Source organism: Nuphar pumila, chromosome 16 (genome assembly GCF_984573655.1).
Source record: "Nuphar pumila chromosome 16, dmNupPumi1.hap1.1, whole genome shotgun sequence".
Taxonomy (NCBI): domain Eukaryota; kingdom Viridiplantae; phylum Streptophyta; class Magnoliopsida; order Nymphaeales; family Nymphaeaceae; genus Nuphar; species Nuphar pumila.
Window position 1 is genome coordinate 20,625,057 of NC_143264.1, and position 25,999 is coordinate 20,651,055.

A 25,999-nucleotide genomic window follows, 5' to 3' on the forward strand; every position below is an offset into this window, starting at 1 on the left:
GCCTTCAGCAGCGTCGACGGTGGTGGAGATGTCCGTCGGTAAAGACCTTTACTATCAGTTCACCTCCGCCTAATGAATAATTTTCCTGCAGTTGAGATCCCTAGTTTGAAAATTCTGTGGATCAGGGAGTAAATCACATGCCTTGATCTGCATATCCATACCTGTAGATCTCCATATAGATCCATGGCATTCAAATGCAAGCGGATCCAATGCTACCACACAAAAAAATTGATCTAGATTCAACACTACTGCATTGGATATAGTTTGGATCCAAAATCAAATTGAGACTTCGTGTGTAAAAATTAGTTTAGAATGTGGATCTACCACGATCCAGCTCGTATTAAAACTATTTGCACCCTTATCCGTTTTCGTATGAGCTTGAAGCCAATCAAAATGCTCACCCGAACATTATTTCAGGATCCATACGTGCAAACAGTGCGTCGAATTCAAATGGGATGTCAGACCAAATCCATTTCAAGATCCATACCTGAAAACGATGTGTTAATTTCGGATTGGATATCAAGAACATCCAATCTGATCCATTTACACCCTTATAAATAATTCCCCGTTGATTCAGGTTTTCCCCAGGGAAAGGAGAGAGAGAGAGAGAGACAGAGAGAGAGAGAGAGAGAGAGATGGAAGCCCTATTCGTGGAGCTAACGCAGGTGTTCGAACGATTCAAGGCGGCTTTCGTGAGGAACGATCTCGAGACATGCGACTCCCTCCTCTCCAAGCTCAAGGTATGTACGATCCTGTCGAAGCAGAAGAAGTTCCCCTTTTCACCCACTTGTTCTTCATGATCCTTGTGTTTCATTTGGGCTGCCAAAACTCAGCTAATTCCCACTTCCCGTCGGCCCCAATAGTCCCCTTTTGCGTTATCGTCTAAATCCGGCCATTTTGATCCTGGTGATTTGGTTTTTTCGTCTTTGAGTTGTTTATCATATTTTCGAATCAATTAGCGAGATTGATAATTTGCTGAATAATCCACACGGTCTTAGTGTTAGTGTTTTGTTCTTTAATTGGTGTTATTGGTGGAAGACGGTGTTTTTTCTTTTCCCAATCTAATCCAACGTTTTTAGTGTTCAATTGTTCCAAATTTTCTGCAATTTTCATTTGGTCTTAGTTGCGAGCTTATGAGGGGTGTTGGTTGTAGGGGCCTGCGTTTTAGGATTATATTGGTCAAACCCCAGCGTATTGTAACAAATGTTAGACTACGGCCGTCGGAGGATTTCCGATGGGAATGTAAGGAGTCTTGTGTGCAAGAAAAGGAAAGATGGGAAACAAGCTTGAAAGCTTTATTGTTATTATTTTTATTTATTTTTTAGATGGACGGGGAAGCCTCATTCTTAGAATTAGAAAAATTGATCATGCATTCCATTGGAAAGCAATTCGGCTTTCTTCATTACATTTCATCTCTGTTTTTTTTAGGAGTCAGGCTCCCTTTTAGTTTTTATTATTAATTTTACTCTGAGATCCATCAGTATCACAATTAACTGGTGCTTTATTGCACCCACTTATTGTGACAATTGGGATAAGCTAGGAGTTTGCATTGCTGCTTCATAACTCAATATTCTTCCAGCTTATCCCAATTTTTTGTGTAAGTGGGTACGCCCAATCTCCCCATTAGTAGCACACTGCATAATAGAAGAGATAAATAAATAAATAAAAGTGTGTGTACTGTTGCTTGTGTGCGTGCACGTACATGCATGTGTGTGCGCGCCTTAGTTGTCATAGGCACTAGGCGGAGCCTAGGCAGTGAGCCCCTAAAAAGGCCTAGGCGGTACCCAAATAAAAAAATAAAAAAACATAATAAGAAACATGTATACAATATAAAATCAATCAACAATAAGCAATATCTCAAACAAATTAAGAATAAATTAACAATTGAATAAACAAACCATACAACTAACAATGTGAATGAACAATACATAAAAATAAAATCGTGTATACAAAAAAATTAACAACAATAGACATAGTACAAGCAATAGACAAATAATGTCTTCTTCTTCTTCTTGTCCACAATAGACATAATACAGGCTATAGACAAATAATGTCTTCTTCTTCTCAACAATAGATATATGATATGTCTTAAGAAAAAAGCCTAGGCTCTAAAAAAAGCCTAGGAGGTTTCAGCCTAGGCGACCTAGGCGGCACTTAGGCAGTAATATAGGGCCCCACAGCCCAAACCTGGTCGCCCAGGCGGTGGGGCTGCGCCTAGGCGCCACCTTTGACAATGGAAGTGTGTGCTTGTGCTTGTACACGTGTGCATTTGACTTGTATAAGAAAGTGGATGCTGAAAACTAGTTATAAAAAAAATTAAAATGTATAAAAGACAATTACTTAGTTTTCATTCTCATTTGATATTCATATGAAATAATGAAATATGAACATATAATTACAAAAAGCCATACAAATCATAAAAACCGTTGCATATTTGAGGGCGAATCCTTGGGTTCTTTTAGCTCATCAACTTTTTTGACATTTGATATCAACGCCTATAGTTTTAGAAGAAATGGCAAAACCTTGTTATTTTAGTTGAAAAACAAATTAGTTTTAGAATTTATAAAGCTCGAAATTTAAGCATTTTGATTTTAAAAGCCTAGCATTTTAAAATATCAAAATTACAAAAAATGTGCTTGGTTTTCTAATGTCTAGTGAAGGTACATTTTGGGTAGTTGTAAAAATCGTTGATTTTCTAACTTTAAAGAAGTGCCCATATACCAAGCATAGTGTGTTCAACACTTGGCATGTTACGTCCGTGCGACAAGCATAATGCATTTGACACTTGACACGTTATGTCTATAGCGTGTCAACATTTGACATGTTATGTCCATAATGTGTTCAACACTTGACATGGACATGATGTGCCAAGAGTTTAAGATGCTACATTGTTAAAAAAAAACATGCATGCGTTGTGCCCTAGCATGCGTGACACCAACACTTTGAGCCTCCCAAAGTGCCTAGGTAAAATAAGTTGATGTTTAGCGCTAGGTGATATAGACATGTTATTCTCTGTGGCATTTGAAAAAAGGTTTCAAAGGACATCTTGTGTAACGCCCTGAAATCTTAACCCAAAATTTTGAGGATTTTTTTTAAAACAGCGAAAATAAGTCATATTATAAGGTTAAGCATTCCAGAACATTACAGTGGGGAGCAAACCAAAATCATTTATTTCATTTCAATATCAATGAAAATTAACATCAGAGTTTCTCGAACCATTCCTGGAACAGTAAATCCAAAATCTCGATCGAAACCTCAGCCCGCAGCCCTCCATATACTGTATTCATTACCTGAAAAATGATAAATTTATAGGAATTAGACTACAACTGTCTAAGTAGGAATTACTGTAATTTTTCTTGCAGGTATATCATGTGTCAAATATGTGGTGCAAGTGTCATGTGTGATTTTCAGTATATACAAGAATAAGTAAAGATTTATGCTACGACAATCAATAATGTATCATATGCCAACTGGTAGGTAACATTGTCAACAACATATAAATATCCTATAGCCACAAATATGAATTCATGTAATGATTCAAAGGAATGCAATTATGACAATTACATAATTCAGGTAAGCATTCATACAACATGGTGCATCTATTATGCACAAAAGAACATTAATCAATACCACAAAAGAACATTAATCAATACCACGAATTACAATTTAAGTAGAATTGGGCATTTAACATGCATTAGAAGTTAAACATCATGCATCCACCAAACATATAACAATTAAGGGAACAAATAACATATGCTTGTTCTAATGCATAGCATGAATATGCATCATTTATGTGCAATGCATGAACACTTTATTATCTTTCATAAAAGTTTTCCTTTCATGCATGTCCTATTAAATGCATACAACTTTAAGTTTATCTTTTTAATTACCATTGCCCGCGGATACACCCAGCGGGTGCAATCCCCGAGATCAAGTTAGGTTCCCAGGGTAACTTAGCACACAAATTTGTATTTTATTACTGGGTTCCAAACTTAGCCCTCGACCGATTCACCTTCAGAATATTAGACCTCCACATCTAATGTCGGGGATACAAGGGACACCCCACGCCCATAAGTGCCACTTTTTTGGTACAAAAAATAACAGCTGTGTCAAACACACCACTCTCAGGTAAAGTGGCGGAGTCTCTCTAAAACCGTGGCCAGGAGAAATAACCTCAATATTGGGTTTAAGGGACCAAATTTAGGCACACAGAGTTTTTGTATCCTCACGGTCTCTTCAAGACCGAAACTCTAAAATCCTCTAGATGAAAGATCCCAGAACGTATATTACACTGTTCTTATTCATTATCTTTTTTATTAAGAGCTAATGATTGAATTTTGCAATTCAGCATGCAAAAACAAGGCAAAAGCTCACATCTACCCATGCGAGAACCATCACGGGACTCCAGCCTGTGGAAACACATCGAACAATGCAATATATCACAATAAAATTTCATTTGCAAATCAACATGCAAAATTAATAACATACGCTTATAAATCAACATGCAATCATAAACTCGCAAATCAACATGCACAACTCTTCACGGTCTACCACCCATGACAACGATAGAACAACACAATTAAAACCATAGTATAAATATGATTTTTGCGATGCATTTAAACAATTAAATAAAGAGCAAACCAAGGCTCAAGGCTTTCCAAGCATGTGATGATTCATTTAGACCATCGATGCATCGTATGCAAAAATCATAACATTATGCAATGTTTGCAATGAGGTCAACATGCTTCTAAATGCACATCCATTCAAACCAATTTAACAATGTGCATGAGTTACCATAGTCATATGCATGTGTTCACCATCCATGTGCAAGTGCTTTAATGTAATCACTTAACACACATGCATTCATCTATAATTCATAAGTACATGAGAACATTTATGCATGATTGTACATGCCAAACACACATCGATTTCATGTATGCACATGTACTTGAAACTGATTCATAAATGCACGATAATCAAACATGTCCCATAAATGTAGGCACATGAAACTTTTCATTCATAACATATGTTAACATCCACCCACATGAACATGACCCGGACCTAGGAATTGAATTTCAGGGTTGCACACATTCATGTCATGTATGCACATGTACCAAAACAAACTTTGCAATAACATATTAACAAAACAAGACATTCAAGAGAACACATCTCAAATATTCACAATTAGGGAAAGGTAAACGATCTGGTGTAACCTAATACAAAACCCATAGTCAACGTTACTTTAATCAAGTGAAGTCAATTCCTATTGTTTCAAGAAAATCAGAGCTGTGAAAGCAATTCATAATGGTGCAATAAAAATCAGTACGGTGAAAGTAGGTCATACTGTTGCAATACAGTTTAACTATATCTAATAAGAGGATAACAGGGTATGCTAGTATAACATGGTATGATAATCAGAATATCACAGGGTATACAATTTCTATTAACTAATTAGTGTACACCAAGGTATTCAATTGACACAAACTGATTAACGAGGCATGCTATTAACATTAAAAAGGTATTCAATTAACACTAATTGTTTAGAACATAACAGTGTAGTCAATTAACACTAATCGATATTTATTTTAGCAAGTATACTTCTAATGATTACTCAATTTTGAACCTAACACTATACATGATTAGGTCACAAACGGTCATTCCTTTGTATTAAGAGTTTATAAACCATTGAGTAATTGCATAAACAGGTAGTACAAAGTTCAAATGTGCAGATTCAATGTTTTTCATATTAAACCTAAATTCGGTATATATATATATTAAAGCTCTTTATACTATATAATAAAAACAAAATGTGAAACATACACCAAGCAACAAGGAACTTGTCCTTCATACGGTCTTGCGTAAGCTTGGGGTATGGCCAAGATAAGCATGTTCCTCTCTGACTATGTGCACTTACTGACTCCTACAACTAGCACACTCTATTGTTCATCTTGAATCTACAATGGGCCACAATTCATGAAAATTTTGAAAAGAAAGTCGTAGAGTCTGCTTGCATGCGACAATTTCAAGAAATGACATTTCTTTCATAACTTTTCTTCAGAGTGCAGGCAACGACTTCTGTCATTGGACTCAATAATGCAAACCTTTTTGGTCAATAACCTAACACAGAAACTTTTGGATACAAAATTTCCAACAGACAAAGATTTTAGCAGAACATGTTGAAAGTAAAGGTTACATATGAATCAAATCGCAACTAACGTAACAAGTAGATCTTGAGTTTGATTTACAGAGATCAATTTAACAGAAAGACTTCATGCCCAAAAACAAGCGCAAGTTGGTCTGACATAGGGTCTGGACCTTATACAGAATCACAAATATTTTTTTTTTTGTATAAGCCAAAATACAAAACTAACCACTATATATATAAGTGCACCCTCACCGTTTGTTGATATGGTAAATAGGGAACCAAACAAAGGCTTACCGTGTGTGCAACCCAAACTCAGAATCGTGATTCTGCGTTTTTGCACAACTTAAACCCACTCATAGGGGTCATGCTCAACGACTTCACCTATTTAAACGGATAGGCTACGAAATCCCAACAGATCCTACATCAGAATCGAAAATCCCAAAAGGAATTTTGAACAACAACCCAAGGCATACTTGAAATCGATACTTATGCAAAAGCACAAAAACCCTACTGTCAAAAGTTCACAATTTGGGGCTTCCCAAGCAATTCAAACCCCAAATCCTCTCCTCACTATGGATTTCCAGCAACCCCCAGCCCATGCTCGACCCATAGAATACCCCCCCCCCCCCCCCCAAAATAGTAAACCTACTTTTTTCTGACGAGGTGGTTGCTGCTACAATGAAGGAGAGGTCGGTCGGCTCCGGTGAGGGTGGCTGTCGCTGCGAGAAGTCGAGACCGGGAGGTGAACATGGAGACATTGAGAGAGAGAGGCGGAGAGGAGTCGACCCGCGATGCACCACAGCGGGGTCCAGGTTTTGGGCATATCCGGATCCATCCGAGGATCCAAACCCATTTTTAAATGTTTAACTTTTTAAATATTTTAGTTTTTTTTTAATGCAACCCAACTAAAAAAAGATTTCGTGGATCCAGTTACATTATTATGGATCTCTACTAACTTATTATGGATCCCCATGTCCATTGTGCTTCATACACCCCTTAAATAAATCCGGATCCAAGGATCCGAAGTTTTTATCGTACCTTGACTTGGAACCATGGCTTTAAATTTAATATTTACGAGTCCAAGCCAACTAGTATGGACTCCAACTAGCGTATCTTAGATCCAATTAGAAACTCTAATTGGACCCAAACCAACCAGGATTTTGCGGATCCAAAACCAGAAATCTGATCCCCTTGACTGAAAATTGATTATTAAATATTCAAATTAAGGTTCGTGATCCGATATCTAATGATCTTAACGGATTATCGAAGATCCGAACAAGGTATTTATGGATACGACATTGAAGATCCAAATAGGATATCCGAGATTCAAGTACAAATAAACAATTAAAACAATAAATTATCCTTGTAACAACCTAAGGACGTAAATTTTAAGTTTATTTATATGATAAAATTCACAAGTATTACATCTTGAAGCACTGTTTCATCCTTATGTGTGACTCTCTCTCTCTCTATCTCTTTGAATTCCACATTTTGGAGAACCATATTCCTTTGTATGTCTCATCAGAAAACTTATTCAGCCACCATCATCACATTTGAGCTCTCTCTCTCTCTTGGCATGCGACCTCCATATTTGGGGGGTTCATAGTTGCATTGGTATTCGATATCAGGCGTACCCGTACCAAATATTAGTAGAAAACTTGTTTTGGAAACCATAAATAGAAGTATCGAATGTTTAAGAAACTCATTTCAATTATGTAAAAAACACATATCATCTACCATAGAAACTCGTTTCCATTAAATTATGAATGAGTATCAGGCTCGTTTCTGTTAACATCTTTGCCTACAAACAACAAATTGATTTTATAAAGACACTATTTTCATTAAGACTTTTAAATATTATGATAAAGAACATATTATATGATAATTAATTAATGATTACTTACATATGTACATTTAACTATTTTAGATTATAGGTATCTTTATGAAAATATATACTTCGTATGAACTTCTTAGAAAACTTGTACCAATTCTTTTAGAGATTGTATCAATGTTTAATAGAAGCTTGTATCAATACGTTTTCGGAGTCATATCAATGTGTAAAAAAATAAAAGTACCTGAAACTTTTTAAGCGCTCATGTACCAGTACCAGTACCAGTACCAGTATGGGATTAGGGGGGTGTTTGATTTCTCATCTGAGCTTCTTATTTTCCCCAAAATGGGGTGATCTGTTGTTTTAACCATTGTTGAGCCCATTCAAGAACAAATATTAACAATCCAATCCAAGGCTATGATTTTTAATCTGATCCTATGGAGACAGAGGAAGGGGGATTTTAGAAAAGAACAACCTAAAGTAAATTGTTAGATGATTCTATATGATTTCTTAGTATGTCTTTACATTGGGAATCTTTACATAGTTTGATGAGAGTGGAGGTGGAGGATAGCCGTGTTCCTATGTATGTTGATAACGAACTATTGCTGTCATGGTTGTGGCAAGAAGAGTCAACTACAATTAGTCAGATGGGGACTAACAAGTAGTAAGCTGAGCTACTTTTTGAAATTTTAGGCACATTTTTTATATTTTTTGAAAACTCAGGTGGTTAAATGCAATTTATTCATACTTTAGGCCTCTATTGTAGATGCTAAAACATAGAAAAAATATACACATATAAATAATATACAAAATACTAAAAAAAATTCAAAATATTTTCAAAATAGGGTATATTTGTTCGGTAATATATCAATCAGCCTTCAAAATATTCGGTTGTCAGGATGTTTCTTGACATATTTCTGATTACCTCACCAATTTTTTGTGCCAGTTTAATGTAGCTGCAGAGTAGCTGGTATCATCCGATACTATCATTGCCAACTTTGAGCCCCTGACCACCTATGTTTAGGTCCATGATTGGAATTTTTTTTCTTAGGATTCTTTCAAGGTTGGGAGTCTTGGGACAATGTCAGCCTTGCAGGTGTTGGAAAGTTAGTGAAGTGGCTTGCTATTTCATGATTAGTCTATCATATGCAGCTGGTTGTGCCTGGCTGTTTATTGTACTTGTTATGAGCATCATGTTTCTCTCTCATGCTCTTTTATTTGGCTTGATACTTTTTGGCACATTTCCTTTGCTTCTCCTAATAGTTTCTGAACTATTTGCATATTCCTGCATTTCCAGTTTGTGAAGATCCGTGATTTTTCTTCTTACCCATGATTATGATTGTGTAGTAATGCGTCAATTCCGATAATGTTTTTTCAATTACTTTATACATGATTAACAATATTTTCAAACACTTTGCTTTCTATCCTTGTTTCTTGCTTGTGTTAAGCATGATATCAGTGTGAAAATCTCTACAAAAAGAGATTGTGTGTAACACCACAATACAAGAAATACAAAGAGTGCACAAAGGAGAACACTCACAAGTACACGAAGGCACGGATACACATGCACAAAAGCATGAAACAAAATAAACTTCAATTCATAAGTTCCCAAGAGGGGCTTTACAATATTGCATATGCACTCACAAAAAAAGATATGTTTACAAGGGCCACTAAGGCCTATTTATAATGCAAAAAGAAGCCACAGGTGCAGCTCAATATGACTGTTGGAGCTGCACCCAACGGTCACATTTGTGACTTTTGGGGCAGCTCCAACAACTATATGGAGTTGTTCCTTTCACAACAGTAAAAAAGAAAAAAAGTGTAAAAAGCAGAAGTAAATAAAAAAAGAAAAAGTAAAAATGTTAGCCCATTAGTGTGGCTGACACCTATTGAGTAAAAGGACTAAAATACCCCTGATGGGTATTTCAGTTTACAGTTAAAAGCGACATAATATTTTAACACTCCCCCTCAAACTTAGGGTGTGACGACCGAAAGTTTGCCAAGAAGGAAGTTAAATCTTGGAGAACACAACGACTTGGTGAAGAAGTCTGCCAGTTGATATTCTGATGTAACATAAGGAAGGTCAATGGTTTTTCTTAAATATTCTTCACGAACATAGTGGCAGTCCATCTCGATATGCTTCGTGCGTTCATGAAATGTGTGATTTTTGGCAATGTAGATTGCACTTTTATTATCACAACATAATTTTGTGGGCCCTTGAACTTGAATATTCATATCTTCCAACAAGTTGCGAATCCAAACAATCTCCATGGTAGTAGATGCTATGGCTCTATACTCAGCTTCGGTGAATGAAAGCGATACTTTTTGCTGCTTCTTGCATCTCTGAGAGATTAATGATTCACCTAAAAAAATACAGAAACCAGTGGTGGAGTGACGGTTATTTGTGTCACCTCCCCAATCAGAGTCAGTATAAGCAATTAAACTTAATTCAGACGTAGAAGATAGAAATACTCCCTTGTTTATTGTACCCTTTATGTATCTGATGATGCGAAGGATGACACTCATATGGACTATAGTAGGTGCATGTTGAAATTGACTAGCAACATGTACTGCATGAGAAATATCAGGCCTGGTAATGCTGAGATACGTTAGGGATCCAACCAGTTGCCGGTAAGGTGTGTGATCTTTTAAGAGAATCCCATCATCAATCTTCATCTTCGAACCTACTATTTCAGGAGTTTCGCAGACCTTGTCATATGTGATTCCTGATCTATCAAGAATCTCACAAGCAAGTTTAGTTTAAGACAAAAAATAGCCTCTCTGAGAATAGGCAACCTCAATTCCCAAAAAATATGTCAGAAATCCTAAGTCTGACATTTCAAATTTTGAAGTCAAAATAGATTTAATGTTCTTGATTCCTTTGATATCATCACCTGTTATTAACATATCATCAACATATAACAATAATATCACAATCCCTGCATCAGATTTCTTAACAAACAATACAGTGTCAGTATAGCATGAAGTGAAACCATTTTCAGTCATTACATTGTTAAACCTATCGTGCCAAGCCTTGAGTGCTTGTTTCAGTCCATAAAGAGCTTTACGAAGACGAAGAACTTTATTTTTAGGGATTTTCATACCAGGTGGAGCATCCATGTAAACTTCTTCATTAAGATCTCCATTTAAAAAAGCATTTTTGACATCCATTTGGTAAATATTCCATTTTCGAATTAAAACAATGGTGATAAGACATCTGACAGTAACCATACAAGCTACTTGAGCAAATGTCTCTTCATAGTCAATCCCATATTCTTGATTGTACCCTTTACCTACAAGACGAGCCTTATACCTTTCAAGAGAACCATCACTCTTAGTCTTGACCTTGAACACCCATCGACATTGTATAGTTTTCTTGCCATTGGGAAGAGATTAAAATTCCCAAGTGTTAGCTTTCTTAAGAGCTTTGAGTTCACTCTCCATGGCTTCTCTCCATTCAGTACATTGTTTGGCTTCTCCAAAATTTTTTGGTTCAAAATAAGAGTGACTGACACTCAGTGACTCAAACAAGCTCGATATTTAGGAGAGAAAGAATCAAAAGATACAAATCTAGAGGGAGTCCTAGTTCTTTCAGTTCTCCTAGGATGAGAATCATGAGTGGAAATAGTCTCACTAGGTTCACCATATAGTTCAATAACACTCCTAAATGTGCTTCTATCTCTATGCGAATAAGTGATGGGTTCTCTAGATACATTTTCTTCTTGAGGGGTAAAAGGGTTAGAGTTATTGTTGATCACAACCATTTCATTTCCGCTATTATATGTTGATTCATCATCACTAGAGATATCATCATCCTTAGATAAAAGGTCAAAAAGAAAGGAGTAATCAACATTTTCTAAATGAGATTCATTTTTTTCAAAACCACTATCATTTTCCAAAAAAGTTACATTCCTTGAAACATATAATTTATCATTCTTAGAGTCATAACATCGAAATCCTTTTTGAGTTTCCGAATAGCCAAGGAAAGCACAAGGAATGGCTTTTGGTGAGAGTTTATCATTTTTATCGGTAAGAACAAAGCACTTACAACAAAAAACTCTCAACCTATTATAATCAGGTTCTTTTTCATATAGAATCTCAAAGGGAGAAATTTTATCTAAATTTTTGGATGGAAGTCGGTTGATAAGATAGACGGAAGCAAGAGCCGCTTCGGCCCAAAATTTTTTAGGAATATTTTGGGAAATGAGAAGGGTTCTAGTGGTTTCAATGATATGCCTATGCTTTCTTTCGGCCAAACAATTTTGTTGTGGGGTCTTAGGACACGATCTTTGATGGACAATGCCACAATCCTCATTAGAGAGATATTCACCTCCGGAATCAGTCCTAAATATCTTTAAATTACTATTAAATTGATTTTTAATCATCATATGATATGTTTTAAAACATGAAAAAACTTCATGCTTATGTTTGAGAAAATGTATCCAACAATATCGTGAGAAATCATCCACAAAAATCACATAGTAAGCAAAACCACCTTTGAATATGACAGGTGCCGGTCCCCAAACATCCGAGTGAATAATTTCAAAAGGTTTAGTACTAAACATAGTTCTTGGTTCAAAAGGTATACTTCTCATTTTTCCAAGAATACAATCATTACAAGAGAAAGTATTTTTATAAAGATCTTTAACAAAATGTAGATAGGATAACTTGGTAATGTTGGGATGACCAAGTCTCTTGTGTCAAATATTTATGTCTTTATGTTGGGCCACATTACAAAAGGTGTTTTTAGGAATTTGAAGAAAGTCCACATAGTACAAGTCTCATTTCCTAGAGCCTTCCCCAATCAATCTCCCGGACCAGTGATCCTGTATTAAACATTTATTAGATGAGAATTGAATGTTACACCCAAGGTCCGTGAGTTGAGAAACGGAAAGCACATTTAAATTTAATTTTAGTATAAGTCTAATTTTTGGAATAAAGAAGTTTTGGGTTTTAAAATTTCCAATTCCCTTAATTTCTAGAGAAGTACCATCCGTGGTCGAAACAAAAGAAGGTGACACATTTTTAGAATACTCGAAAAGAGATGAAATGTTTGAGGTCATATGAAAGGATGCACCCGAATCTAAGAGCCAAGAAGTTTTACCTGAAGGAGAAGAGGTGGATACGGCAACACCGGAAATAGCTCCCTTTAGAAGAGGTTGAAGAACTTTCACAATTTGATTGAGAGATAGAGCTTCTTTTGAAGATTCCTCTTTGGATGGTTGAGATGTAGTTGCCATTGTTAGAAGTTTCTTCCATTTTGGGCAAACCGGTTTGATATGACCCGGTTCTTTGCAAAAGTGACACGAGATTTTGCTATAATCTCTTCTTCCTCCTTGATTTTGATTCTTAAAATGAAGATGTCTATATGTTCTTAAATTTTTACCGGGTTTAGAAACGACATTAACACCATCACATTCTTCTTGATTTGTGGACATTGCAAGCACACTAGGATTTTGCTTGCTAATGCCCATACGGGTTTCCTCTCCACTTAATTTAGTTAAGACATCTTCAAGAGAAGGAGAGGTAAAAGAGGATAGAAGAGAAGATCTTATTTGCTCAAACTCGGGCCTTAGCTCATTCAAAAAATTGAAGAATCGGTCTTCTTCTAATTGCTTATGACGAAGCTCTATGGCTTCTCCACTCCATTTGGGTTCAAGCATGACAAGCTCATCCCAAATTGAAGAGAGTTCCGCAAAATACTCTCTTATAGACATATCACCTTGAACAAGAGTTAACGCTCTCTTTTGAAGATAATACTTATGGGACAAGTCCCTAGAAGTATACATCTTCTCAAGATACTCCCATGCTTGAGAAACTTTTTTAAACTTTATAATGTTGGCATTAATCCTTGTCTCAACGGAAGAGAAAATCCAAGACAAGATCTTGAAATTCTTCATTTCCCATTCCTCATGTTTCCTACTATATTCCTCAAGAGCATTAGTTCTTTCATCTCCTTCAAAGATTTTGATTTCCCCTTCTTTAACCAAAGTAATTTTAGGCTCGGGTCCCAGAATTGAGCCTTGAATGTAACCCCAAAACCCTTTCCCTTTGATGTGAGCTTCCATATTTCCGGCCCACACATGATAATTTGAGCCATTTAGCTTGAAACCAAGAGAAAAATGAGAGTCTTTCTCACCCATTGGAGAGGAAAGAAGAAAGAAAAGAATACGTACCACAATAAGATTTTAAATCTTTCTTGTTATAGTAATCTTCTAAAATATTGAATGAAAAAGAGCCTCCACTCCAATAACCAAAAAGTTGAAGGCACGTTTTTCGAGGCACTTGATATTGAGAAGAATCACACCAATTTCTTTCTCCAAACAACCTTGCTCTGATACCATGTGAAAATCTCTACAAAAAGAGATTGTGTGTAACACCACAATACAAGAAATACAAAGAGTGCACAAAGGAGAACACTCACAAGTGCACGACGGCACAGATATACATGCACAAAAGCATGAAACAAAATGAACTTCAATTCATAAGTTCCCAAGAGGGGCTTTACAATATTGCATATGCACTCACAAAAAAAGATATGTTTACAAGGGCCACTAAGGCCTATTTATAATGCAAAAAGAAGCCACAGGTGCAGCTCAATATGACTGTTGGAGCTACACCCAACGGTCACATTTGTGACTGTTGGGGCAGCTCCAACAGCTATATGGAGCTGTCCCTTTCACAACAGTCAAAAAGAAAAAAAGTGTAAAAAGCAAAAGTAAATAAAAAAAGAAAAAGTAAAAATGTTAGCCCATTAGGGTGGCTGACACCTATTGAGTAAAAGGACTAAAATACCCCTGATGGGTATTTCAGTTTACAGTTAAAAGAGACATAATATTTTAACAATCAGAAGTTCATAAAGGCCATGGATTGTGTCTTGCTTATAGTTTGGTGAACTGCCTTTGACATAAAAAAGGGACCTTTTATCTTGTACAATGGATTTTCCTCCTGTACCTCTTTCCTCTTAGGGTTCACATTAGAAGACTTTGGTCTCTTCTTTACATGAACTGTAGTTTCACTGTTGTGAGGTATATTTTTTCAATGAAATCAATCAAAAGCACACATAGTTTCATCATGTCTTCAGCACGGCTAATTCACAACAAGTTTTTGGATGGCATGACTATGGTAAAATCCAAAAACATTTCTTTCTTAAAGTATTAGAATGAAGCTCATAGCTCAAGGATTATCTATTGCCAATATTTGTCTTGGTGCTTCTCTTTGCAATGGTTGCTTTAAGGAATTCATCAAATTATAGAAGATGAAAAGGGCTTGAGATCAACCTGCAACTTTTGTTTGCATCATGCTGGATTAATCACTTCGACCCACATATGATGACTTGCCATTTTTTCTTTTCTTAATTCCAAAGAAAAATTGCGAGCATTTTAAAAAATTACATGATTTTAAAGTGCTTTAGGGGGTTCCTCAATTGGCACTTGGTATCCTTGCAAGGGTTAGTAAGGATGTGGATCACTGTTTCTAAAATCCGTATGTTGATTTGATGTCACAGAGGGAGTCTATATAACTTTCGACTTTCGAGGATAAGTGCACATGGCCAAATTAGTCTTAGGCTTGTTTACTTTAAACAACCTAGATGTGGAACAGAAATGACAAATTAAATAAAGAATTAGGGCTACAGAAGTAATGTCTTTGGTCTTAGATAGATTGAGTAGTAGCCTCATGATGGATTGGAGCGAGTGTCTTGGTGCTTCTAGCTAGCAAGTACCTGTCATTTCTGACATGCACTTTTGAGTTTTGACAAATTGAGCTCTAGAGTCATCTATATTTAGAAATCTTGTATTTCTTGTAAAGTTCTTGCATCATATCTTGGGAAGGTGTCTTGCAATCTCATAATTTATAACCAAAATAAGGAATCTTTTAGCATGAAGCATGGCACTAATCTAATTAAAATAAGAGAGAGAGAGAGAGAGAGAGAGAGAGAGAGAGAGAGAGAGAGAGAGAGAGAGAGTACCTCTAGCAAGTTCTTGCTTCCCATCTCATGAAGGTACCTCCCATTCTCATTTCCTATAATAAAAAAAAGAAAAAGAAAAAGAAACCTTTGGATCATGAATAATGACATATTATCTAATTAATGATGACAATCAGAAGATTTCTCAAGGTTGATTTAGGGAAAGAAAAAAGATCAGGTGGGGGATTGCTCATAGTTAGATACAAAAAAATTGGTTTGGTACTGTAGGAAGCCATCCTTCTCTGTTGTTTTTTTCATGAATATAAAGTTGGTACTTCAATTTCATCACATTCTTTAGTGAACTGATCGATTGAAAATACATTGTAAACTTTTCTTTGATATAATACTGGTATGACTAATCTTGGGAACCACTTGTCACACATTACTCCATATCGATGAAAATTTGGTGTTTGGTCATCCTAAGCTTGAATCATTTTAAGATGTCCACATCATGGTTACTAGAAGCACTCCCTTAGGGGTGGGAAGCACAAAGCGTGGGGAAACACACTTCTCATTTGTTTCTCGAATCACTTCCCACTCGCTCCCCCATCATTTTTTATGTTTTTCATATTAATATATATTCACTTTCGTGTCCTACTCCCTTTTTACACGTTCTTTTTCGCTTCTCTTACACTTCACAATTACTTGCAAAATGTATCCCTGCTTCATGCTTCATGTTACTTTTTAAGACTCGCTTCCCTACATCTATTTCATGCATCACTTCTCATATGCATTTCGCTTCCTGGTAACTATGGTCCACATCCCCAAAAACCTTTTAGTAGGTCTGCCTAGGGGTGTCAACGGGTCAGGTTTGGTTCGGACCCACGTGGAACCAGACTTGGCCCCGATTTTCAGGTATGGTATCGGGACCAGACCTGGGTCTAATCAGACCCACCATAAGAGAAACCATACCTGGACCCGATAAGAACTACATGAACCAGACCCGGTAAAATACTATTTTTTATCATTCTTACATTGAAAAATTACGGCTCTTAATCGTAACTCGGGTCGGGCCCAGATCTGGTATAAATTTTCACAAAACCCAGATCCATGTATTAATCGGACCTTTGGGTCCGGACCTGGGTCTTAATCGGACCTTTGGATCCAGACCCGGTTCTTAATCGGGTCTTCTTATTTATCACCATACCTGGACCCTATAGGGTTTGGTACGGGTCGGGTCCGGGTAAACCCTACCCGTTGACACCCCTAGGTCTGTCCATCCCAAACTTAGATAGCAACTCTTCCACTTGATACATCCAGATGCCCCTTTTTTGGGTGTGATCAACAAAGCACAGGAGCATCTTTTTTTTTACTGCATTGAAGCATGCCAGAGTAAATTATCCCTCTACTTGAGGTCTTATCAAATTGGTCCTCTCTTGTTTGCAGTTTTACACATATCTCTTTGATTCCCAAGAAGTAGAATAGCATATTTATAAGTGACATGTCAACCTTGAATTATGCACCTTGACAACATATAGGGCCTCCACTCCGGGGGCCCTACGCTTGATGCTAGCCTGGGAAGCGCCTTTGCTACGGGGTGTGGCGCAAGGGGACAAGGTGGGAGTTCCACTGCTAGACCTTTAGTTTAAGTGGCACGAGTTGGGTGGTATGCAGATCTCCCTCGCTAGGGGTAGGCTTCATACAGAAAATCAGAGAATGGTCACTAGACCTATTGATGCATGTAATTGGGAAAGGCGACTCATGCTGGTTATGTTCTGAACCTATTCATTTGTTCAATCTCTCTTTTACTGCTGTTGTTGTTCTTGAATCTATTCATATGTTCAATCTCTGTTTTGCTGCCGCTATTGTTGTTGCTGAACCTATTCACTTGTTCAACGTCTCTTTTATTGTTGTTGCTGCTGCTGTTGCTTGTTGAAATTTGCAAAATGGTACTAGTGACTCTATGAGGCAAACTTTTGGTTGCAGAAGTGCTCTAATCCAAATAGTAATGGTGGAGAGGGTTGGGGTGGGTGGGGAACAAGGAGTGAAGGGTTCAGTCTTATGATATTATCAGCATATATATAAGAATGAAACATTAGATCTTTCAAAATGGAACAAAAAATTGAAAATTTGAATGTTAATACTTAATACATTTTAATTCCTTTTTTTAATATTTAAAATTGCATTAAAATGAAAAACATCTATACACAAGTATAGCGGGCATATGCGTCTATGTGTATGCATGTAAATATGTATGTATTGTTATTTGGATTAACATCTTTTTTTTTTGGGGGGGGGGGAAATACCAGGAAAATCTCGGTGAACCAAAACTACAAAAGAAACTAAACTAAATAATTGTCAGAAATAGAGAGAAACATAGAGAAAGCAAAAAGGAAATAAAACATGCATCAAAATTATGTTGAAATTGCAATTTATTAAAAAAAGTTGATATTATTTATCATGATTTTTTCACGACTTTTTCTTCTTTCAAGTTTTACTCATGGGAAGAAATAAAATACAATATGCATTAAAATATGTTGAAAATTGCAATTTATTTAAAAAAAGTGCGAGTATCTATCATCATTTTTTCACAAAATTTTCATTTGTGAGCTTTACTCATGATAAGATTGCAAGGGAGAACTCAAAACTTGCACCACATAGTGTCTTTAACTTAAGAACATGCGCAACATTCATGCACCTAGAGAAATCTCCTGGATGTGGATTTGCCAATAGTATTTAGAGCTCCATTGTAATTTTTCCATGTTAAACATAGAATTCATAGAATGGAAAAACTCTTTTAGAACTTTGCTCCTGTAAATATCAGTACTTTGCTCTTTCTCTCTCTCTTGTGCCTGTGTGTGATCTGTGGCTAAGGTGAACATGAAAATGGGCACAGTTATATATACAGTATCTAATTCAGTTTCTTATGTTGTACTCAGGTCATGTTAACTGAATTTCCTAGCCTACCTCCATTGTTTCAAGAATCTCCTAATGCAGTTAATGAGTTGATTACAGCAAGTAATATTCAATCTCTCTCTCTCTCTCTCTATTTGTTGATTGATTGGGGTCTATTATGCTAGTTATTTTAGGTTGAATTTGGTATCATGACTCCTTTTCTTTTAGTCTGTCAGTAAAGGAAGATGCTTTTAACATGTAGACTGTAATTATGTTAGCAAGCAGATGCTGATGCCTTTATGTTCTATGGGATCACATCTGTTAAGAGTTATGTAATATATTGTATTACAATTTGGGTACTGCCCCTTTTACTGTATAATTTCATTTGTATATATCATTTATATTAGGGGCATTTTTGACCTTATTACTTTCTTCTTTTATTTGCCTTGTATGTATATAGACGGGTAGACCCTTACGATATTGTAAGCTCTTTGTTTTGCTCGATAGTAAAGAAAAGCCAAAGTGTTTCCTCTCCATTTCTCTCTTTTCTCTCTTTGAATCTTGTCCAACCTTAGAATAGTCAATATGGTATCAGAGCCATATCATGGCTGAGAAGAAGAAGAGAGGGAACCTTATTTTTTTTCATCTCGGGTCCTCCATATGGTGACCCGCGACCCATTTTGGGTCCAAACCCGGCTATCCGGATCCGACTCCTTTAAGTTTTTAAAGTACTAATATTTTAAAACTTCGAATATGGACCCAAGTTAAATTACTATGGATTCAAATACGTTATCATGGATCCCAAATGATCTTATTTTGGATCCAAGTAGAGTTTTAACTAGACCCGAGTATTACCGATGTAAAATTGACATTGAAATTTAAGGATTCGATATCCAAGATCCAAATAGAGTATTGTGGATCCAAACATCGCCTAGGCTATTACGGATCCCAATAAAGTGTTATAGGTCCAAAATAGAAATTTTCTCATTAACATTTAATTTAAAGTTCGCGAATCCACTGAATTCATTCTGGATCCAGTATCCAATATGACCATGATATTGAGGATCCAATATCAGAGATCTGATCCATTTGCCTAAAATTCCTTATTGGTTATCCAATTAAAATGTTCGTGATCTAATATCTAAGATCCGAATGGAAAAATCGAAGTTTCGAACATGATATTTAGGAATCCAACATCGAAGATTCAAACAAAATATCCAAGATCCAAATACGAATGAATAAACAAATAAAACAACAAAAATATCCCTGTACCAGCTTAAGGACATAATTTCAAGTTTATTTATCTGATAAAATTCACGGGTATTATAGAAAGAGGGTGTGGGTATCTCTACATGTCTTTCATAAGGATATGTTATATTTCAACCAATATGGAGAAAAGACAAAAAATGAAACTGACTTGTCATTTTTGGTTCATTTTGGTGAAAAGGAAGATGTGAATGAAAGGGTGAAGATTCAAGGGGAGCAAGTTCAACCTAGAGAGAGTCGGTTTCGGCAGACCTACTTAAGTAGACATAAAAATGTGGTTGAAATCTCTTTCCTAGATCAAGTGGAGGAACAATCAATTCTAATCCTATTTCTTTGTCAGCTGAATCCGGTCACCAAAATTTTGAGTCTTCATCTTCTTTCCCTAATCCTCATCAGGTACCTTGTCACCAATTTCTCTCTCTCCCTTTCTTTTGAATGCTTTCATTTGATCTATGGAAGGCTTTTGCTTAAAAATAAATTAGAGTTCTGTTGCATGAAGAGAAAAATGAACATTTGGGTGGGCCTGCTGAACTTGAGAATAATTATAGAGTAGCTACATCATGCTTGGGCTTTTAAATTGGGCCCAAGCCATGTCAGCTGACTATATGGCTGGAATAGCATTTCACTATTCTCAGGGGGCTCCTTTTCTCTTTTGTTCTTTTTTTAATAGCCACGATGGGGGATAGCTCCTGATGGGATTTGAACCCACAGTCACTCGGTTAAAGATGGTGCAACTTTGCCAGTGTAATGCTTGGGCTTTTAAATTGGACCCAAGCCATGCCAGCTGACTATATGGGTGGAATAGCATTTCACTATTCTCAGGGGACTCCTTTTCTCTTTTGTTCCTTTTTTAATAACCAAGATGGGGGATAGCTCCGGATGGGATTTGAACCCGGTTAAAGATGGTGCAACTCTGCCAGTGTATCTACCACATATTTTTGGAGAACAATTTAAGGCCATTTAATAATCAGCATCAGTTAATGTCAATAATCTTCCTAGTCTGTATTTGCTTGTAAGGACACCATAGCTTATATTTTTGTATATGAAGTGATAGATGTTATAAGAAATCTGAAGTTACAGTTTTTATGGATGATCCTTCAGTGACATCATATTTGTTTTGAGAAGGTGGGGTTGCCATACAAGATATGTGACATCAGAAGCGGAATTGGTGCATTGTCCATGGGACGTATAGAATACTTGATAGTTCTCATTTCTTGTATGATAAATGTGATAGCTCAGGTATTTCCAACCAATGTAGCACTTACATAAGATAACTGCAACAACTGCACCATTATATGGTGCAAAGTGCTGGGGAATGAAGAAGAGACTAGTAGATAGAACATACTCTGAGATGCATCCGCTACAGTGTGTATTTGGTGTAAGAGAAATAATAGAATGAAGAATAAATAATATGGGATGTGTGGTGTTGGTATATTCCTGCTTGCCTCCTTATATTCACCAGTGTTGATGGAGGTTTGTGGGTGACTCCAGGGGTTTCTTATCTTTGATAGAAATTAACCACTTTGCATTGTCATCATTGGCTTTGAAAAGCACTGTTCCGCTGCCAGATGGTTGGAATGATATATATGAATAAATACACACGCAGATGTATGTATGTATATCTATCTATCTATATATATAAGATGTAGTTTTTTGAGGAATGTATTGAGAGAGCATTTGATTTGAGACAATGTGGTTGGTAAACAAGGATTGCATTCAGTTTTAGCAAGGTACACAATGTATTATTAATATTTAATTATGATTCACAAATGTTTGGTGCCAATGATGGTAATGTATCATCTAGCAGAAAATCATAGTTGCAGGTGTTAATATACTCATCAGACCCTAAGGTTGAACATGCTTTGGATCAAGTTGTTTTGACACAAGAACCTGAACTTTTGGATGTGTGCCATTGTTTTCAATTGTTATTTACAAACCTGTCTAAATATTAAGATGTCATATCTAAAATGCAATTTTACTAACTACCTCTTAGTTAATTCCATTCTGCCTCTAATTTGTCCTTTCCTAATTGCTTGGCTTTGCATTCTTGCATCCATCTGTATAACTTTCTTTGGTTGCTACTGTACTTGCAATTTCAGGGGATATATATGAACACGCTGTTATTCTCAGTGTAAAAACTGAAGATCAAGATGCCTTTGAGAGGGACTTCTTTCAACTTAAACCTTATTATACTGATACAAGGTAGTTTTTTATGCTTTTCCTGTGGTTATCCAATTATAATTTACTTCTGTTTTTTTCACTACTATGCTCATCACTTGTAGTTGCCATTGTTAAGGTACATGGACCCATATAGTATCTTGGATCTGGACCCATTTACTGGGTCCAGATCCATTTCAGGATCCATTTGTATAAATTATATGTATAGATATTTTGCTTCTTTATTGTACTTAACGGCTGACCACAAAGGTTATTTATGTTTTTTATCTTCATTTTGACCATTCTAGTTGTGCAGGACATTTTTGTCCCATCCCCATTTTATCTGTTGTAATGGCTCTATGTAAAGACCCCATTTGGTACTATTCATATATCAATAAGGGATGAGCTCTCTCTCTCTCTACTATGCTGTGCTGGAACTCATTAATGCTTAAGAGCGCATGGAGCATATCTCTGAATCTTGGCGTTCATAGGCAGGAAGTGCATGTTGCATTTATTTATTTTAGATGTTACCTGGCATCAATGCCTATGTTTCGAAAAATTGCATTATTAAGGATCTTTTGTTTGTACTATTGCTCTGGCACATAAATAGTATACTATGATATGAGAAGGAAATTTGGCTGGAAAGGAATGTCTTATGGATTTCGTTTTGTTATTGCAAGTTAATTCAAACTACAGGTCTCAGTATCACAAAAATGTTCATGTACTTTCCTTTTGTTTGTGTGTGTGTGTGGCTGTGGAACTTGGTGGTTTCTGCAGGCAATTGTTTTTCTTTTGGTATGTTGCTTGGTTGTTTTCTCTTAAAGTTTATAGTTATGTGTGCTTTTTCTTTTTTGTTTTAAACATGGATGCTGCTAGACCTTTTTATGACTGTTGTTTTGCTCATTAGTTTATAGTTCTATTTACTTTTTCTGTGCCACTTTAAACATTGATGTGGCCGGATTTTTTTATCATTTCTTTTTTCTATACACTGTCACTGTATTTGATAGTCTAAAAAGGAAGATGAATAGGTTATGTGACATGTCTTAGTTTGTGGTTGAAAACAAACTCTGCCAGATCATTTTCTTTGCTTTTCTTCTTCTTTTTTTTACCTCAAGGTTTTCAAGTGAGAACTTGATGCTTTTCTTGGTGCAGTGGCCTTATCCCTCCATCACCTCAGGAGTATCCAATCTTGGGCCTTAATCTTCTAAGGCTTCTGGTACAGAACAGGATAGCAGAATTCCACACTGAACTGGAGCTTCTTCCTGCTAGTGCACTGGAGAACCCTTGTATTAAGCATGCTGTGGAGCTTGAGCAGTCTTTTATGGAGGGAGCCTACAATCGTGTGCTGACTGCTAGGCAGACTGTTCCACACAGCAGTTACGTCTATTACATGGATCTCCTTGCAAAGACAGTCCGGTAGCACATTCTGTTCAATACCTGATAAGCTACTTTGAATGTTGAAATAGGAATAAGCTTTGTCCAAATGTTCATTTATTGTCATCTTTCCATTTACAGTGATGAAATAGCTGGATGCAGTGAAAAAGCATATGATTACTTAACCATTGGTGATGCTAAGCAGATGCTGATGTTCTCTTCTGAGCAAGAACTGCTGGAATATATTACAGAGGTAAAAGTTATTAAATCATAAAATGAGCCATACATTTGTTTATTTTCTCTTGCAATTATTTTTCTTTCATTTATATGAGTCCCTCCATACTGCTGATGTCGTGGCTAAGTGAGGATTGAGCTAATTAAGCTTGTTTTGGAGGATTTCAGTTAGATCATATATGATCTGAGTCCGACCTGGATTACGTAACTTTTTTGTGATGGTTGATTCTCCATGTGGTGCTTTACACTGGTTGGCATCACCAAGGCCATTTTATTGGTTTGAGTAAAGTTGCAAGTACTTTTAGTGTGGGAGGATTCTAACAAACATCTAGAAATAATAACATTAGCAACCGATATAGTGCGCAATGCCTTGGTATCTGAGAAATATTTGGTAAAAGAATAGAAGAATGGTAATATGGTTACCCGAATAGAGTTCAAAATTCAAATCTATTTCATTTTGCCAGTTGTACAAATCAAGGAAATGTTTGGAACTGGCACAACAAATGGAGTTTTTGTTTTTTCTTTGTGTGTGTGTTGTTGGGGGGGTGGGGGGGGGGGGAGGGGGGAGAGGGGAGAGAGGGGGTGTTACTGCTATATATTTTTGGGTGGCAGTAAATATCTGTCAAGGGCATAGTTTTCAATCTTGAAAGATGGGTCAGCGAATCACTTTTCAAAAGAATATGATCAACTGGTGGAATGGAAGGGTTTCCTGTCCTTCATTATTGTAGAAGGGGGATGGGTGAGACAAAGGAAGGGGATTGATGTTGTGGAGGGTGGTGAATTAGTATGGAACTGGTATGTGGAAGGGGTGGGTAAAGATTATGGAAGACTTCACTTAGAGGATCGGATATATAAAAAGTGATCAGTTTCTATCCTTTTGGTCGGACCTGTTAATCCGACTTTATCCTTTTGTTCAGGGATTTTATGGATTTGTATAGGGTGGCTAGGACAAGGAGTGCAGTCGAGAGATTGCTGGTCAGATAATGGGAGTTGGGAAGTGTCCCTTGTAGAAAGCTATTCGAGGAAGAGGAGGTCAACTGGTCTGACATGTATTTGTGGTGCTTATGGTCCTGATGTCATTAGCAAAAGTGTAATATTTCTGTATGTTTCATAATTCATTCAGGAAGATTTTAAGGCACAATCAGATATTCTTTATTAGATTGTTAAAATCTACCACTATCCATTTTTGATGAATCCCAAGCCATGTATCATTTCGGCCTTCCTGATTTCAAGGCCATCACTAGGTCTGACCTAGAATCTCAGGATCTTGTAAAGCCAGGGATTTCTTTACCTATATCAAACATTTGTTACTTTTCATTACTGAAATTTCTTGATTGTCTGTATGCTTATTTAAAATCCATTTGATACTAAGTTGAAAATTGTCGTGTTAAAATGGGAATCCATCGAACTCCTTTGGAGTGGGTCGCATTTACATTCTATGGCATTCAAGCATCAACATGACTTCAATAGTTAACATTGTGCTGTCATGCTGCTTGTTTGCAGGAACATCCAGAGTGGGAGGTAAGAAGTGGTAGTGTGTTTTTCCAAAAGGCAAAGGAATCAACACCTTGCAAGGAGATTCCATCTTTGCAGCTAATTAATCAGACTCTCAGCTATGCGAGAGAACTGGAGCGTATCGTATAATGGTGGTCAGACATGCCCAAACTGTGTGGGGGCGGTTATGCTTTTCTCTTCCCCTACTTTCTTTCTACTGGAACTAAAAGGGAAGAAGGAAATGTAAAACGTGGATTCACAACTGTTGGATAATGTTGGTCATTGAAGCATTGACTTTCATTTCTTTCATCTTTTTGTTTTTTTCACTGTTATGCATACTTTTTTTTGATAGGCAATGTTATGGACCAGGATTTTTAGAATTTGATATTGGCTTTTGAATTGGACATATCGTCGAGGTGAACAACTGGTTTAATCCTCTTTTTTTTCCTTTTCCTATTTTAATTCAGTTGATGTCGTATGGGAAAAAATGCATATTTGGACGATTATGTTAAAAAGAAACCCCATCAAAATTATGCTGCCATGTGTAAAGTTGTGGACATTTTTTTCCTGTTAATTCCTTGGATGCACCTTAAGATTGAACCTGGTAGCACCAGGTTTGAATTCTACGCATCACTGCCTTTTCTTTTACCTTGTTGTTCCTACTGCCCAATGCAGGAGGCAATATTGCGAGTAGTTT

At 36.5% G+C, this 25,999-nt stretch overlaps 1 protein-coding gene across 1 annotated transcript; it reads left to right on the plus strand.

The window, feature by feature from the left end:
* Positions 1 to 590: 590 nt before the first annotated feature.
* On the plus strand, positions 591 to 25,712 carry LOC149813068 (26S proteasome non-ATPase regulatory subunit 8 homolog A-like). The gene is made up of 6 exons (XM_089992512.1): positions 591 to 740; positions 18,822 to 18,900; positions 22,143 to 22,245; positions 23,353 to 23,616; positions 23,716 to 23,827; positions 25,312 to 25,712. Exons 1-6 carry the CDS (start codon positions 636 to 638, stop codon positions 25,450 to 25,452), a joined length of 804 nt encoding a protein of 267 aa, XP_089848638.1. The 5' UTR covers positions 591 to 635; the 3' UTR covers positions 25,453 to 25,712.
* The last annotated feature ends 287 nt before the right edge of the window (positions 25,713 to 25,999 follow it).

Excerpts from the sequence above, each read along its gene's own strand:
- LOC149813068 (XM_089992512.1), top strand. The coding sequence starts at position 636 with ATGGAAGCCCTATTCGTGGAGCTAACGCAGGTGTTCGAACGATTCAAG. Across the intron at positions 18,901-22,142 it reads TAATGAGTTGATTACAGCAA|GGGATATATATGAACACGCT; the intron begins GTAATATTCAAT and ends TTGCAATTTCAG. Across the intron at positions 23,828-25,311 it reads TGCTGGAATATATTACAGAG|GAACATCCAGAGTGGGAGGT; the intron begins GTAAAAGTTATT and ends GCTTGTTTGCAG.